The sequence below is a fragment of the Micromys minutus genome (assembly GCF_963924665.1).
Source record: "Micromys minutus genome assembly, chromosome: 7".
Classification (NCBI taxonomy): domain Eukaryota; kingdom Metazoa; phylum Chordata; class Mammalia; order Rodentia; family Muridae; genus Micromys; species Micromys minutus.
In genome coordinates, this window is record NC_137976.1 from 66,312,488 (window position 1) to 66,328,784 (window position 16,297).

The window sequence follows — 16,297 nt, forward strand, 5'->3', positions numbered from 1 at the left end:
ATTGAGCACAACTAAGTAGCCAGGTTTCATTCAAATTTGGGAGTCTGAACCCCAAGTCATATTTAAGCATATTTAACCACAGCACAATTTAGTGAAAACCTTCCCAGTGATAATTAACTCAATCCCATGTGAACAAAAAAAAAATTTACATAAATCTTTTTGAAGAACAAAATACAGTAAATAAGTATCAGGTGTGACTATACTTTTCATAAAGATGGATTCTATAGATTGATTGTATATGACATTGTCAATAAAAATAGGCCCTATAGATTGGCTGATGACGCCCAAACTGCACATCTGCTACATATGTGTTGGGAGCCTAGGTAGATGGCTCAGACTCTTGGAACCCCCAAGGGCCCAGGTTGGTCTTCCTGTGGAGTCTCTATCCTCTTCAGGCCCCTTAATTCTTCCCCCAACTCTTCCAAAAGACTCTTTGAGTTCTGAGTCTCTGCATCTGTTTCCACTGGCTACTGGGTGGAGCCTCTCAGAGAACAGTCATGCTACTCTCTGCAAAGCATTACAGAGTGCCGTTACTAGCATCAGGAACTGGTTCTTGCCCATGGTATGGGTCTCAAGTTGGGTCAGTCATTGGATGGTCATACCTTCCCTCTCTGTTCCATCTTTGTGCACTTTTGGTAGGCAGGACACATTCTTGATCAAGTTTTGTGGGTGGGTTGGTGTCCTTATCCACTGGGAGTCCTGTATGGCTACAGGCTAGGACACTTCCGGCTCCATATGCCCCACTGCTAGATGTCCCATAGACTCGGTGGATCCCCCCTATCCCAGGTCATCCTAGAGATGCCCCCTCCTCTGCTTATAGCTGATTTCCATTCTCTTCTTCCTTCTCCATACGCCTGACTTCCGTCCACGTTCTTCTCCCCACAGCCCCTCCAGCCCAGTTCTTTCCTTCCACCCACCTCTAATGTCTATTTTATTTCCCCTTCTGATTGAGATTCAGGCATCATCTCTTTGGCCCTCATTCTGGTAATATAAATTATGTGATCCTGAAACCTAGGTCTCTATGGATTTAGTCTTAGGATCCAAGAAATTCTACATTTATAAATTTTTATACTAGATGTGAAAAATAATGGAAGCAATGATTAAGTCATCTGAATGACCATCTTTTAGCTGAGTCCTACTATAGATTATCTTGATGGGGGCACTCAAGGTCAAGTCATACTGGTTGCTTGATTTAATTATGGAAGATTAAAAATAAATCAAGTTGATGATCTTATGAATAATGTGATCAGGCCAAACCATATTGAATGTAAAAGTCATTACATTCACCAAGTTTCCATAGTACTTTCAATATTTAAAGAATGGTATAAAAACGCATTGTACAGCAACATACTTCAAGCAATGAAAGTCCTAAAGATTCAGGAGAATGTTCACGGGAAATCTGGTATTTTCTTTTAAACAAAGTAGTATCAACCCTTTTCACTAATATTGCTGATTTGAACACAGTTTCTTTTACATTCCTGCTTTTCCTTTGGCTTCACAATCTTTGGCACTAAGTTATATGAAACTGTAGATAACATAGGCATAGCTTCATGACTGCACACTCGGAAGAAAAATTACATCAAAGATCACTTGTGAGCGCTGAGGCTCCTCCAGGAGCAGCTGCTCTGACAAAGAGCTATGCAGGGCTCAGGACGAATAAACTCTGTCTCCTTCTGATCCATTAGCCATGACTGTGGCAGAGCTCACATTCAACCCAGACTAATAAATAGTGTTTTCAATAGTGATTTTTCTCCAGTTTCACTAATCTGCTCATAGCAATAAAGAAGACATCAATTTCTGTGACTCCCCATCCTTTAGTGGCTATCTTTTCATTCCTCTGACGATGCCCTTTGACTCTCTGCGCTCTCCATAGCTGGCCTTCCTTGGGAAGCTGTGGTACCATCAGGACTGTATCAGCTTCTTATATTCACAACTATAATGGGGGAAGGATTGGTCTATTTCTTTGTTCGGTTTCTGCTTCAGTCTCTCCTTCATCCTTCTCACTGACCGAGGCTGCATTCCTCCAACCCACTCATCCTCCAAGGAGCCTATGTGGGGCTATGGTTCTAAAACACTACAGGAAACACTCACATGAAGAAAAATAATTGCCCTAAATAGAAAAGCACATTGTCAACCATATGGGGGAAACCAGTGGATACTGGGTGCCCTGATGTCTGAGTCCCAGGCAGAAGAAATCAGGATGCAAGATCTGACGCATGCATACCATACTTAGAAAGCAGAAAGCTACAGGCAGTGCATTGGTTGTAATGCTGTATCAGAGCTACAAATGGGGGACCAAGAAGAAGGGCATCTTCATAGGGGAGATTCTGAAGCATATGGCATTCTGCATTCTCAGATCAGAATCAAATAAAAAGCAAATAGTTTAATCTTTACATATTCAATGCTTATAGCCTCGTGGGGAGAGCTGGTACCTAAACATCTACTTTTGCTTCAATCTGTGTTGTGTTTGTTGAATAATAAAAGAGAAGGAGAGAGAGAGAGAGAGAGAGAGAGAGAGAGAGAGAGAGAGAGAGAGAGAGAGAGCATGATCACTTCTGAAGGTTGGAGTTTTTTATTATAGATATAAGAGAAAACACAGGCAGAGGTATCTGGGAGAGTCCAGAGTAAATGCAACCAGCAGAGTGAACCTGACACATGAAAAGAGGGAAGAGAGAGCCAGAAGCCTAAAGACCAGGAGAGTAAAATGACAAATGTTAGCCCAAAGGCCAAGAGGCCATCTTAGCTAAAATGGCTGCGTTTTATAAGAAAGGGAAGCATGGGTAAGAGATAGCTAGCCTAGTCCCTACACAGGAGAATTGAGAGTAGGGGTGTGTATGCCAGGTACTGGCTGACAGTCCAACCACTTTGATGTGCTAATAGGCACCTCAGTTAGCAGTTTATCCCCAGGTTTGAGACATAAACATTTACCAAGCTTTCTACTATGTGATTTGTCTTGTGTTTCCGTGTTCCTGTGGAGACTGCATCTCCAATGCTCTCTGTTACAGACTGACTGTTAGGTTTTCTGTGCTCCCTCTTAGAGTGTGGAAATCGCAGGGAAGACACTCTGCTTTGTCCCTCCAGGTGGCCCTCTGCTCTATGAGAACATCACCTTCGTCTACAACTCTGAACAGCTGAACGGGACTCAACGGGTTCTTCTAGACAACGTCCTGTCAGAAGAACAGTGCCGGGAGCTGCACAGTGTGGCCACTGTGAGGATTGGAGAAGGGGAAACTTAAGGCTAACCTACCCTGAGTCTGGAGGCCATGGCAGAGAGAGGAAAAGACCCTTTGCCACCCAGTACTCAACCCGTAGGACAATGTCCCAGAGGAGGGCAGTCCCTATGTCAAAGTATCCGGACCCTTAACGGCAACATTAGGGAAATAGGCTGGAACTGCACTTACTTAGGTGGAAGACTGTGGGGGTGCTTTTGTAGATTTGGGATTGGAATGATCTGAAACTCTCACTGGCTTAGTTTGTAGAATAGCCATCCGGCATGTGCCCTACCTAGCTTAAAAGTCAGTGGACAATTCTTATGCTAACCAGCAATTAGCCCATATATGACTTTAAACTATATGTCTATTTAAGAAAAAATAATAGTTTTTCCCATGAAAATGGATTGAAGATCAAAGCAAATGCTCCCGTTGGTTAGGATTGGTTATTCCTGAACCGGGCCATTAAATGATATCAAGTACTGGGTTGGCTTCTCAGCTTCTAGAAGCCAAAGCAGAAAGGAGCCTGGATGAATTCTTACTTGTCATTAACAGAGTCCTCTAATTCATTTCATCCTCAGGGGATCATGCTGGTTGGTGACGGATACCGGGGGAAAACGTCACCCCATACACCCAATGAGAAGTTTGAAGGAGCAACAGTTTTGAAAGCACTCAAAGTAAATTCTTTGCTTCCCTTAAGTGTGGGTCCCTAGGAGATGGTGGGGGCCCTTATGAATGGCAATTGGAGGAAGAAGAGTCTAGAAGGGCATAACTGTGAAATGGAACTGGGTTTAGTCACTCACGTGTGGGGCCATGGAACTACAGCCTGGCCTCTCTGGAGTTTCAGACAATCCTCTCAGTCAGGCATCCATCTACCAAGCTTCCTGCTTCCTAAGCTTTTATCTCCCCCAAAACTATGCAGCCACTGTCCTCGAGGAGCTCATGAGCTAATGATAGAAAGATTCTAAAATCAGTAATTCTTCTCTGGAAGTGGTTTTGGAGAAGATGAAGTATGTATTAGAGGAGAGGATGGATGAAGTATTACCCCTCTGTGGGTAGGAAGTTCTAGTGGTTCACTGTTCTAGCTGAACCCACAAGCATGTAGAAGTCATTCTTTCTGTCAGTTGGTAGAGAGATGGCTAGTGTGTACTCTCTTAATGAAACCTCGAGCCTGTTTGTCTCAAGCCCTCCAGTCAACCCCACGGTCTCCAACGTCCTTGGCTTTCTTTGATTTCAGTTTGGTTATGAAGGCCGGGTGCCATTAAAGAGTGCAAGGCTGTTCTATGATGTCAGTGAGAAGGCTCGGAAGATTGTGGAATCCTATTTCATGCTGAACTCGACCCTGTACTTTTCCTACACACACATGGTCTGCAGAACAGCCCTGTCTGGTAGGTTGCCAGACCCTGACCTTGTCACCTTCCTCCTAGCATGCCACAGGAAAGAAGACGGTGCACAACACAGCTCGATTACAGTCTAGAAATGGTCACATATGAGGGCTCTGGCTGTCCGAAACAACAGACATTTTCTAACTCCTTTTCTCTCCCTTTGACTCCGAAAGTTCTGGAAGACCCTCACTCTGTACATTTTCCGTCTTCCAGTCCATTTCTCCTAATGGCTGAGACGGAAGAAAAATGTTTCTCTGCTTTGGGCTTCAGGAACTCAGGAAGCTGGGAAAGCACAGTTGCGGCCCTAATAGAGCAGAGGTGTAGACAGTGAGGAACTCACTGAAGAGCGGGCAGACAGGCAGGGGCCCTCACTCCGGCCTGCTGTCATACTTTTGGTTTTCTCCTCACCTCGGTGTGAGCGGAAAGAACTGTCAGAGCACTCGATGCCCTTGGAGAGTAAGTCAGAACCTTTGGTTTACATCCCCACGTCCTCCTGGAGCCTTTGCTAACCCACATGCAGTACAGGCCATACCATGCATGGGGTTCACCGGGTACATGGATTCCATCTTTTATACCCGAAAAGACAAGTGTGGCTTGGCCAAAGTTCCGTTCCACATCAAGATTATGCTGAACTGCGGGAGTCCCTTAGCTGCTATCTTGGTAAAACATCTCCATCTTTGCAAGAGACAGCGGGAAACTGAGATAGCAGTCACATTGTGTTTTTATCTTGCACATTGTGGTGACTCCGCTGCCGTTCTTTATCTTGCTCTGAAATTTCCTTGTTCCTTGATCCTGGCAGGGCAGCAGGATCGAAGAAATGACCTCAGTCACCCCATTCACGCGGACAACTGCCTACTGGATCCAGAAGCCAATGAATGCTGGAAGGAGCCTCCCGCTTACACCTTTCGGGACTACAGGTGAGGCTGCTCCCAGTCAAGCCTCGGTGGGAAGTGCAACGCCGCTGGGCTGTGCTGGCTTCCTTGCTCATTTCAGGGAAGCAGAGTTCTCCAAGAATCGCCTGGAGCAGCCATGCTTGAGGAGGAGCCTTCTCATTTTTCTCTTCGGCATTATCCGCACTTTGCCTCCTTTAAATTAGACAAAGTGCTTTCTAAAGCACTCTGTTTCACAGAGGCATATCCTTTTTGCATGTGTTTCCCACTCTTAAGAGCACATGGCCATGGTCCCTTAACATACATAACACATTATCACATGCATGTGTACTATTCACATTCATCAAGAATCGTGTCTACGTTTTTCCAGTATGAAAACAGAAATACTGGGAAAGAACTCAGTTTTCTTTAAGGGGCTGGGAGTTTGACCATGCTCTGGAGAGTATACGGCAACACAAATCTGACTTGTTTTGTTTTTCTTCTTTTTTCAGGGAATAGATCAAAAGGTAGGAAAATGGGGAGACCTGGGAGAGCAGAGTAGGTGGTGTGAATTCTCAGATATTCAACTAAAATATTATGTTGGAAAAAGTAAAATAAAGGAGAGTTAAAAGGGAATATTGTTATATAGTATGAGGAGATAAGTTAGAACACTAAGAGAAGATATCCTAGCATGAAACAATATATTTTAATATGTCATGACTTTCAACATTTAATACATGACAGTTGCTAGACTGTATTATTTAGTGAGCATTCCCTCTCTGCATGGCCAGGCTAGATCACAAGGAATTCATTACCTAAGTTAAAGAAAGAAAACCCATCCCCAGGGTTCCTTCTATACATGGGAAGAAGAGATTTCTAAGCCACGTGGCTGGGTTTAGAGGGCTGTCTGAAATCAGGACGGATTAGCTGTCGACAGTGTAAAGTGAGCTTCAAAATGAGGCCAAAGCCATATGGAAGTGGGACCAGTGATCAGCAGGCACATAACCCAGACATCCCTGAGCTTGATTTCAAGGGTTTGGACCAACATCAAAGGCAACTCCCCGTTGTTCATCACCAGCAGCCATCCATCTTTTACTGTGATGTTGCTGAGGGCTGTATTGTCACTGACTGCCCTGCCCCTCCTTACAGTGCTCTCCTGTACATGAATGATGACTTCGAAGGAGGAGAATTTATCTTCACAGAAATGGATGCTAAAACGGTGACTGTAAGTAACCCCCTTCCTAAAGAGTGGGTTAGGATATTTAAGTCTGCACTGCCGTCTTCCCAGGATTTGACAGATTGTTGAATTTCAAATAGTTCTGAGCTATTTGAGAAGTGAAGAGGGTTCCAGTGGTTTATACATAATAAAAATACTAAAGCATATATCACCTTTTTAGTCCATTTTACAGATTAGCAAATTGAGAAGAAGGGACCTTTAAGCACTTTATCACCATCATTTAAATGGTGTTAGCTGGGGAATCAGAGCCTGGAGGTTCTGTTAAGTAACCCGATGGGAATCTTCCAGCCTCAGTTCCTAAGTCACCCACAAGGAAACATCAATGACTTTGAGTAGCCACAGTGCTCAGACATGAACTTCCAAATGCGTACATATGTGCATGCAAATTGTCATGTGCAGTTAAGTATAAGCCGTGAGCTGTGACCTCCAAATGGGTATTTATATTCACAAATATTGAAATCAAAAGTCACATGCAACCATTTTATTCACAATAAAAAAAAAACTGTCATCAGAAAGAAGCCAGCATTCTGAGCTTGCACAGACAAGATAGTTAGACTCTTTTGATCATTAAGCCAAAGGTCAAACGCAGTATAAGACCGCTAAGTCACAAAATGAAAAACTTATGAATAAGTTGATTACAAGGTCTCTTGTCTTCCTGCGAAATCTAAGCAGTTGAGACATGTGATGGAGGTCTTGGCATAGGTGAGACAACTTCAAACTCTCTTGTTGTTTTGTGCATTCAATCTTAGTTTGCCCATTTTCCTCAGTGGTGAAATATTGATAGCCCACTAGGCTGAAATATGTGGGTGGAATCTCAGGCTATATAGCATTGGCTTTAAGAGGATTCGTTTGAGGATTGGTAGAATAGTTCCCAGAAATACAGGCATAATTTAAAATATTTTATGAGATTAAATACAATGACCTATGTTCAAACAGACGCGCTGACTTACCCTCTGTTTAAAAAGTAATCAGTAAGGAGTTTGATTATACTCTGAGAATACAAACTGAGACTGAGGATCTGGGCTGGACTTTAAATCTTTTGTAAGGGATTCTCACTTGTGGAAGATCTATGTGCACAAAACATCTTATTTCCAGGCTTTGAAAACCTGGAAACTGAAGAAGGCCAAGACTCACATTTTCAACCAATTGAAAGAAAAATCAAACTGATGGTTAATGATACCTTTGCTTTGACTCCATCTAGTGGCCATATTTGGAACTGGCCAATCGTTGGTGGTACAGGGGCTGGCTCTTACTGTCTTTGCGGAGTTCAAGTACCATCCTGCTGCTTTTATGTGTGAAAGCCGGAAGGGGTGCAGGATGCTCCCCTTGCACATCTCTACAGTTCTAATAACTGAGGCCTCTGACACAAAACCTAGGATCTATTTCCCTCCAAAAAGTGAATGAGAAAAAAAGCGTTAAGCTTTTAATGGAAAAGCTCAATAGCACTTCATGCTCACTCAAGTAGCAGAGCGTTAAGGCGTTTGTAGGTAATTAAAATCATCAGGGTAAGAAATCTAAGAAGTGAGGAATTCTTACTTATCTGCTTTCCCATAACAAACCTAATCCAATCTTAAGAGAAGTGGGCAGGGGCCTTTCTTCCTTCCCGGCATTGGATACTGAAGGATAGTTTTAGTTTCCAAAACTTACATTAAGTGGCTCACAACTGCCTCAGACCCCAGCTTCCATGCCTTCTTTTGGATATCATGGACCTTAGCACATATGTGTATCACACACACACACACACACACACACACACACACTGGGGTTCTTAATTTTGATTTTGCCTAGTTCTGGCTTCCCACACTCAGTAACAGGACACAAGTTGATCTCACATAACATCAAAAGACATTAGAAAAGCTCAGATATGTCCTTGGGAGGGTTAGAAACAGTCCCATAGCTGTAGAATGCCCCCGTGGTCCCCCCACACAGTGGCCAGGGATGCTGCAGTGCATTCTGCATTTATCCAACCCCAGTGGAATGAGTAAGCTCTCACCATCTCCCGCTGGCATCAAATCCTTTTGCACACCATTAGGATGCAGGACCACAGCCTCCAACACACACAGTAGTGGCTTGCTCAGACTTAAGATTCTCTGCACGGTGCCCTCAGCAGTTCCCTGACTTCATTGACTGCCCTGCCAAGAAGTCAGCAGACACATGAGCAACAGGCAACCTTTGAATGGTTCATTCCGTCATTTCAGACTCTGGGACCATGAATGGGTCATCTCAGGGTGTGGTGGGCTCTCATCATTGGAGGTAGTCACGTGATGCCTGTATGACCCATGGACAAGGGTAACGCAAAGGAAACGAAACCAAAGCTTTGCGTAGTGACAACTACATAAACCATAGGTGTTCAACTGGAGAATTGCCAAGGGTGTACAACCATGTAACTGGGATCTGTAAACTTCTCTGGTGGCCCTCATGTCCTGGTTCCCTCCCAGCTCCACAGGTATCAGAATGCACATCCAGGGTAAGCGTCAATGACCTGAGATGCCAAGAGCTCATGTAGTGCACTGAAGTGGACGGTTTGTGTTCTTGAGTGTGCAGGCTGTCCCCAGAGGACTTCCCACACAATTCCTATGTGCATTCGATGGCCCACACAGGCTTCGATGGCTTAAGTGTTCTTGTTGTATAAGGAAAATGATATTTTCAAACTATTTCTATTTTGCAGGTAAAAACAATTGAGGTTATCTCTGTTTTGTTTCATCATGAAGACCACATGGGTTTTTTTTGTTTGTTTGTTTGTTTGTTTGTTTGTTTTACTTCAAATTATAACCAAAAGGAGTAATCACCCAGAAGGAGTGATGGGCAGTCACGTGGTACAGGAACCGAAAGTCTAATTCTTATTTTGTCCTCAGGCCTCTATAAAACCAAAGTGTGGGCGAATGATCAGCTTCTCATCGGGCGGCGAGAACCCTCATGGGGTGAAGGCGGTCACCAGAGGCCAGCGCTGCGCTGTGGCTCTGTGGTTCACCCTAGACCCTCTTTACCGAGAATTGGTGAGTTCTCACCCTGCTCTCTGGACTGATCACTCTGCAAAGTCATTTGCTTCGTCCCTAAGCCTGTAGTGGCTTCTGTAGTGAGATTTGGGGGAAAGGAGAGGGGTTGTGAAGGTACTTTTTACCCACTTGAGTTCTAACACCATGAGACATATGCAGAACTAGATCCATTAATGCATAGCGGTTGTCACAACCAATGTTGACTATTGAACTCAGTGACACCATTTTACCATGGTACCACTAGACTGTTGGCAGTCAGTGGCTCTCTCCTGGTCACTAGTAAGGTTAGAAAAGCATCAAAACGTCTCTGACTAGTTCACGCAGCATGTTTGAGAAATGATAAAGAGACCTGGGAGTTTATTGTGATTTGTTACACTATTAAGTTGAATGTAAAAACAATATTATTATATTTAAACTGTCTGTGAGCCCTGCAGTTCAGAGCAGCAGGCAGAATAGAAATTCCTGGGAGAAGAGTCAGGCTCCCTTTAGGGAGTAACTTCCAGCTCTTCCACTCGGCTCAGTGATATTGGCTTGAAAATGACCATCAGAGCTCCGCCATCGCTCGATAATGTAATGATCACTAAGGGTAAATCTGAAGCTGCCACAGAAGGCCACTGATGACTTCAGAGTCTACTGAAGACCTGAATGTGGTTGAAGAGAGGAATCTCTATTTCACACCTTTAAAGATCTGTCTCCTGTTGTGACGGGGTCTCTCTATGTTGAGCTGGCGGTACTGGGACTCACCACGTAGACCAGGCTACTTTTGAACTCACGGGGGTCCTCCTGCCTCTGCCCCCTGAGTGCTGGAATTAAAGACATACACCAACTGCAGATAAAAATGATTTTATTTTTAATCACGTGGGCATAGGCCCAGGTGTGAGTGTAAATGGAGTTCTGATGAGACCACGTATCCTCCTGAAGTTAGAGTAAGTCACCAGACATGGCAGTTGGGAACGGAAAACCAGGCCTCTGCAAACACCCCATGACTCAAGGTCATCTCCCAGCCCCTGAAATTCTAGTCCTAAAATGATGTGCATATTTCTCCCTTTAAATTTCTAAACTGAATTCGGTGTTGGCGGCGGCAGTTTGGAAACAACACGTTCTTTTAGTCTACAGCCTCAACGCACTTACCTCATTGCTAGGTAGGGCTTTAGGTAGGAAGTGAACAGAAGGTAGCCGCTGCCTGCAAGACCAGTCCGAAAGCCAGAAAGGGAGCCCCACAGCATCGTCTGAAGCCAGGGCTGTAAGGACAGCTGGTGCAGAAAGACAGAACGCACCAATGGTGAGAACCCAGCAGAACCCGGAACACTCTGTGGGATGTTCAGAGTCCTCCGTCACCCTTGCTCCTCTTTCCTTGGGTATTTAATCTACTAAACGCCAGCCCCATTGCCCCATGTGAAGGTCTAGACAGCAAACTGTGGAAAACTCGGCACCCCATTTTAGTATTAATTTGAAACCATTTCATATCCACCATCCCCTCATAACACATTGTAGAATTTTATTAGAATAATTAACGCAAGCCTTGTTTTCTGCTCCTTCGTCCATTGATGCTACAAGTGTTCAGGCTTCCTGAAAAGTACTAGTAACTTCCCCACTGTTCAGGCTTCACCGCCATCTAGTGGGCATAGTAGGAAATGACAAGCACCTAAATGAAAATTTTTCTCCTCTAGAAAAACTCCCAGGAATCACTTGAGTGATTCCTAGAACATTACCTTCAGATGTGCATATCTAACTATGCACAGAGCTTTATGAGTACAAGGAATTTAAAACATCCCAGGTGCTTCTAATATGTCACAAAGTTTGTGAATCCCTGGTTTAAACTCCAACTTAGATCAGACTCCTGAACAAAGAAAGCCTGTCCAAGAAAAATAACAGATTCTCTATATAAATCACTGAATGCACATGGCAATATACGCCATATCTTTACTCCAGAACTGAAGAGCCGTGGTAGGCAGATTTCTGAGTTCCAGGCTAGCCTTATCTACAGAGTGAGTTCCGGGACAGCCAGGGCAATCCAGAGAAACCCTGTCTCAGTGTGTGTGTGTGTGTGTGTGTGTGAGAGAGAGAGAGAGAGAGAGAGAGAGAGAGAGAGAGAGAGAGAGAGAGAGAGAGAGAGAGAGAGAGAGAGAGAATAAATCTCATCTTCAGGAAGTATTCAGTCACCTACACACATAAGATACTAGATGTCCCAGCCCGTGGGCTGCTTCACTTTTACGAGAAGCACGTGCTGATGGCTCCTGTGGCCATCAAATATAAAAGCTTTGTATGCATGTCAGCTTGCTGAGCCCTGTGCTTTCAGATGTAATGGTGTAGTTTTCCATTATTTAGTCTCTTTGTCTATATGTGAATCATTTTTAACTTTCAGCTCCTTCTCTTTGTTTTCAAGTCAGAATATAGTTTCTCGTATATTTTAGTGTGCTGGAAACTGTACTGGGAAGGGGAATAGAAAGTGGACAGGATAAAATTCCTGCTTTCATGGAACTTATCGTCAGGACAGAGAGTCAGCAACAGGGACCCATGTTATTAAACAGCGAGGCAAGTTTTGTACAGCAAATGATCACTTAGGGGCATGAGGAATCAGGTTTAATTTGGGAGGAAGTGTTGGCAATACGCTTTATAAGATGACCGTCCCTGGGGAGATGCACTTTAGGCCTTAAATCCCATAAACACTTCCTTTTTAATGTAATAGAGCCCTTGCAAGAGGCAGTAGATTTTATGGGCACTGAAAAAAAATATCAGTAACCTCGACAATGAGATCCTTCTCTCTCTCTTTTACATCCTATAAGAAGAAAAAAAAAAGACCGCAAATAAGCCAAACTATACAAATGAAAGTATGATTTATTTCAGCAGCAGTAGGTGATACATAGAAAATAGAATCACATAACTGAGTTAACAGAAGGGAGTAGACAAACTATGTCCAAATGCATGAGTGAGCTGCAACCCGAGTGTCAGGATGAGTCAACTGAAAGGAACCCTGGGCGGGAGGAATGCCGGACAGAGGACAGCTTGCAGAAGGCCAGAGATAGGGAGAGGCTTGGAGTGGCGTAGTGGGGAAGCAAGAATGACAGACACTGTGCATGTATAAGCTTCCCAGGTCCAATCCCTAGCTCCAAGAAAGAAAGAAATTGAAAACGTCCTCCAAAAAGAAGGTCAAGGTAGTCGGAACGGAATGTTTTCCAAAAGGCATGAGCAGATGTGAGGATGAGAAGGAGCCGGGGGGGGGGGGGTGTTTCCCAGTTCATATTAGGCAAGTGGATTCTCTTCTAGCTGCTAAGAAGCCATAGCAGAGATGCGCTGTTCCTCCTCACACCCTTGTAAACTCCCCTAGTCCTGGGGAATGACTACACACAAAAGATGACCTCAGCCAGCATGGGGCCTTAGGTTAGAGAAATACCACAGGTAAACAATGGTTAAACCGCAAGGGGAGGTTGCCTTGGAACTTGAAGGAAGACCAGGGATAACACAGGCTATACTGGGAGCCTCCAGGGGAGGGAACATTGTCAATCAGGGCTGGGACGCGATTTTGAGAATGAACACTTAGGGACTTTCAGGTAACCAAACGTTGTAGAATAAGGTGGGTTGAGAGGGGCAGCACACAGTACAACTGAAGAAGAAAAAAACATTAAAGACCTGACAGCTCACCAGGAAAACAGAACCAGGAACTGAAGAACAGTGAACCCCCATGTGGGACACTGTTGCCGTTAGACTTAAGGGAAAATGTCCACCAGGAGCGTGAGCCAGGAATTAAACTTGTTTGGAACCTCCTGGGACACTTGGTGGGACGAATCTGAACACATTGCTCTTAAGATGCGGTACTTAACTATTTGGGGAACCTTTTACAATGCCCACACACAGTTTTAGTTTCCATAATGTGGGGCCATCTTGTAGATCAGGGATGAGATGTAAACACTGACAGTAGACAGGGAAGTCTCTCTTTCTCTGTCTGTCTGTCTCACTCTCTGTCTCTCTGTATGTATGTGTGTGTCTATGTCTCATTTTGTCTCTCTGTCTCTCTATGTCTCTCTCTGTCTCTCTCTCTCTCTGTCTCTCTGTCTCTCTCAAATGTCAGTAGTGCATGCCTGAGAAACTCTGACTTTCATTCTCCATAGAAAGACAGGGACAGAAACAGGACACAGAAAGACAGGGCCAAAAACCTTATCAAGTAAAGGAGACCAGGGCTAGGCTTTTCTGGTAAAAGGTAGGTAATCATTTCAGAGAGATACTGAGCTAAGCCAGAGATGGTGAATGGCCTGAGAGACAGAAAGGGTAGAAGGCCGATGAATGGATGCGAGTCCTTCCTCAGGAGCCATCTTGGAAGGTAATTAGAACATGGGAATGTGTGAAGAATGCATTGGTTTGACTGAAGTAGGCGTATCCTTGACTGGATGTTGCACCAATCTGTGCACAGATGGCTGGCTGGAAATGTTGGAGAAGCATCTGCTGCCCAGAATGGTTACTAGGCTTATACCAGAAGTGTGTCAACTGTCTTTTTGCAGGAGCGGATACAGGCTGATGAAGTGATTGCCATCTTGGATCAAGAACAGCATGGGAAGCGAGGACTGAATATTAACCCCAAAGATGAGCTATAGAAAAGAGAGTGTTCTATTGAATATTTATTTAAATAGATAATCTTATGAGAACCTTTTATTTTTGTACAGAGCCGTGGTATAAATTAACAGGATACTATGAGTCGTCAGGTTCCCCCTCTGTCCCTAACTTTGCTCGCTCTGCCTTCTTCCGGTCTTCTGTGTTTTGGTTTAGTTATCATTCAGAGCCCAGTCACACCCTCAAGCACACACCACACAGAGTCACAACACTCACTGTGTATACCACACAGGTAAACATACAGAAGGAATGTACTAGAAAAGCACACACATGCCACTTATACATGACACAAACTCCCAAACATGCCTTACATACATACACATACCCAAACACGTACCACCCAGATACATAAACACTCCATCACTCACTCTCTCCCTCTTCCCCCCCCTTTCTCTCTCTCTCTCTCTCTCTCTCTCTCTCTCTCTCTCTCTCTCTCACACACACACACACACACACACACACACTTAATTTGTTTCGTATTCAGACGCTCAACATGATGGGCTGGTACTCAGCTCCCCACAGCTAGAATGTGCCCGTGTCTAAAGATAGAATGTGACTTGGTCTCAGGCTTCTGTGGCTTGCTGCCTTCCCCCATTACTTCTCATGGTACTGATGGCTGAAAGTTCAGAGACTTCACAGCAAGCTTGCCTTGTATCTGAGGTTCCCCAGGACATCGTTTGCAGGGCACCAAAGATCACAGGAAACAGCATCTTTTCACTGCTGGAATGAGGACTGTGTCACTGGGCCCCTTGGGTAGCACCTTAGGACTGATGTGTTCAGGAGAAGTTCTGATTCCCCTCTCCAGTGCTCTGTAAGGGACAGTCTCCAAGTTGTTTTAAATAGGCACATAGAGGTTCCAGTAGCACAGGTTCACCCCAGTGATAATGGAAGAAGGATTATCTTTAATCCCCTGCCCCAGGCTAGGCTGCAGGAGAGGGTCTGCTGCTGGTATAAATTCAGAACTGCTTCTCACAGGCTGCTCCTCCTCAGCTGTCTCTTTGGGCGTCCTCTTCTCCCTGCTGCTGTCAGCTCCTAGAGGTCTGCTGTGTCTGAGGTGTTTAATAAAGGGATCCTTGTTACAGCATTTGTCTTCTGATATGCACTCAATTTATCTTCCGATGATGCTTACGTAACTATCTGGGACAACCCAGGAGCGATGGGCCTTGACAACCCTGCTTGCAGACAGTGGGGAGCTTGCTTTGGAGGGAACAGAACTGGCTAGCATGCTGGAGTGTTAATTCAGAGAACTCAAAGACTTAGGACTTCACTGTAAGGGCTCTGATCTGTCTGACTCTAGCCTCCAGGAGACCACACCCACTCTTGCTATGTGCACCAGTAAAGGTGAGGTTCACTTCTGCCACTTGTGATCTGGTTAGAACAAAAACAGAACATTTGTTCCCTGGAACTGAGAAATTCAACGGCTCCCTTCCTTGCTCTGACCTTCGGCTCCTTTTCTGAAAATGGTATAATTCATTATAATTGTTTTCCAAAACCCTATGCCTTGCTCAAGATAACAACCCGAACACAAAGCAGTGGCAAGACTAATTTTAGAAATATTCAAAAACACAAGCAAGTTCCCTTCTGCTGACATCTGAGAGCAGCAAGTGACATCACTACAGGTGTTTGCGACTATGAAACTCTCTTCCCGGCTTTAAGGTTAACAGTTCGTGCTACGTGAGGAAGACAGCTTGTTTGCTCTGCACGGCAAAGCACTTGCTGGCACTCAGACTCCATGATAGACAGATCTGGGCGAGGATCTAATTTCTGTTTTCTGGTTACAAGACATCAACAAAGACATCAGTCCTTGGTTCTGCACGGTTCTTGTTTCCTGAATGTGCTGGTGCCCTGGGAGAGGCAGCAGCTTCAGCACAGAATGTGCCATGCAGCCCGTAGGAAGTGGGTAAGGGCCTCAGTAGATGCCGCCACTGTCGTGTGCAATCTCTGACAGCAGGGAGTGGTTGTTCCCGTTCTGCTGGTTGGCTGTGTTGCTTTACAC

The 16,297-nt window shown here is 44.6% G+C and overlaps 1 protein-coding gene across 1 annotated transcript in view; it reads left to right on the forward strand.

The window, feature by feature from the left end:
- The window catches only part of P3H2 (prolyl 3-hydroxylase 2), a 143,607-nt gene extending 128,391 nt beyond the window's left edge, over nucleotides 1–15,216 (forward strand). Inside the window, exons 9-15 of the mRNA XM_080919567.1 lie at nucleotides 3,082–3,209; nucleotides 3,791–3,886; nucleotides 4,447–4,597; nucleotides 5,394–5,511; nucleotides 6,613–6,688; nucleotides 9,556–9,696; nucleotides 14,193–15,216. Coding sequence (XP_080775693.1) covers nucleotides 3,082–3,209; nucleotides 3,791–3,886; nucleotides 4,447–4,597; nucleotides 5,394–5,511; nucleotides 6,613–6,688; nucleotides 9,556–9,696; nucleotides 14,193–14,285 — 803 coding nt within the window. The 3' untranslated portion in view covers nucleotides 14,286–15,216. The remainder of the gene's footprint in view (nucleotides 1–3,081; nucleotides 3,210–3,790; nucleotides 3,887–4,446; nucleotides 4,598–5,393; nucleotides 5,512–6,612; nucleotides 6,689–9,555; nucleotides 9,697–14,192) is intronic.
- Nucleotides 15,217–16,297: the final 1,081 nt, after the last annotated feature.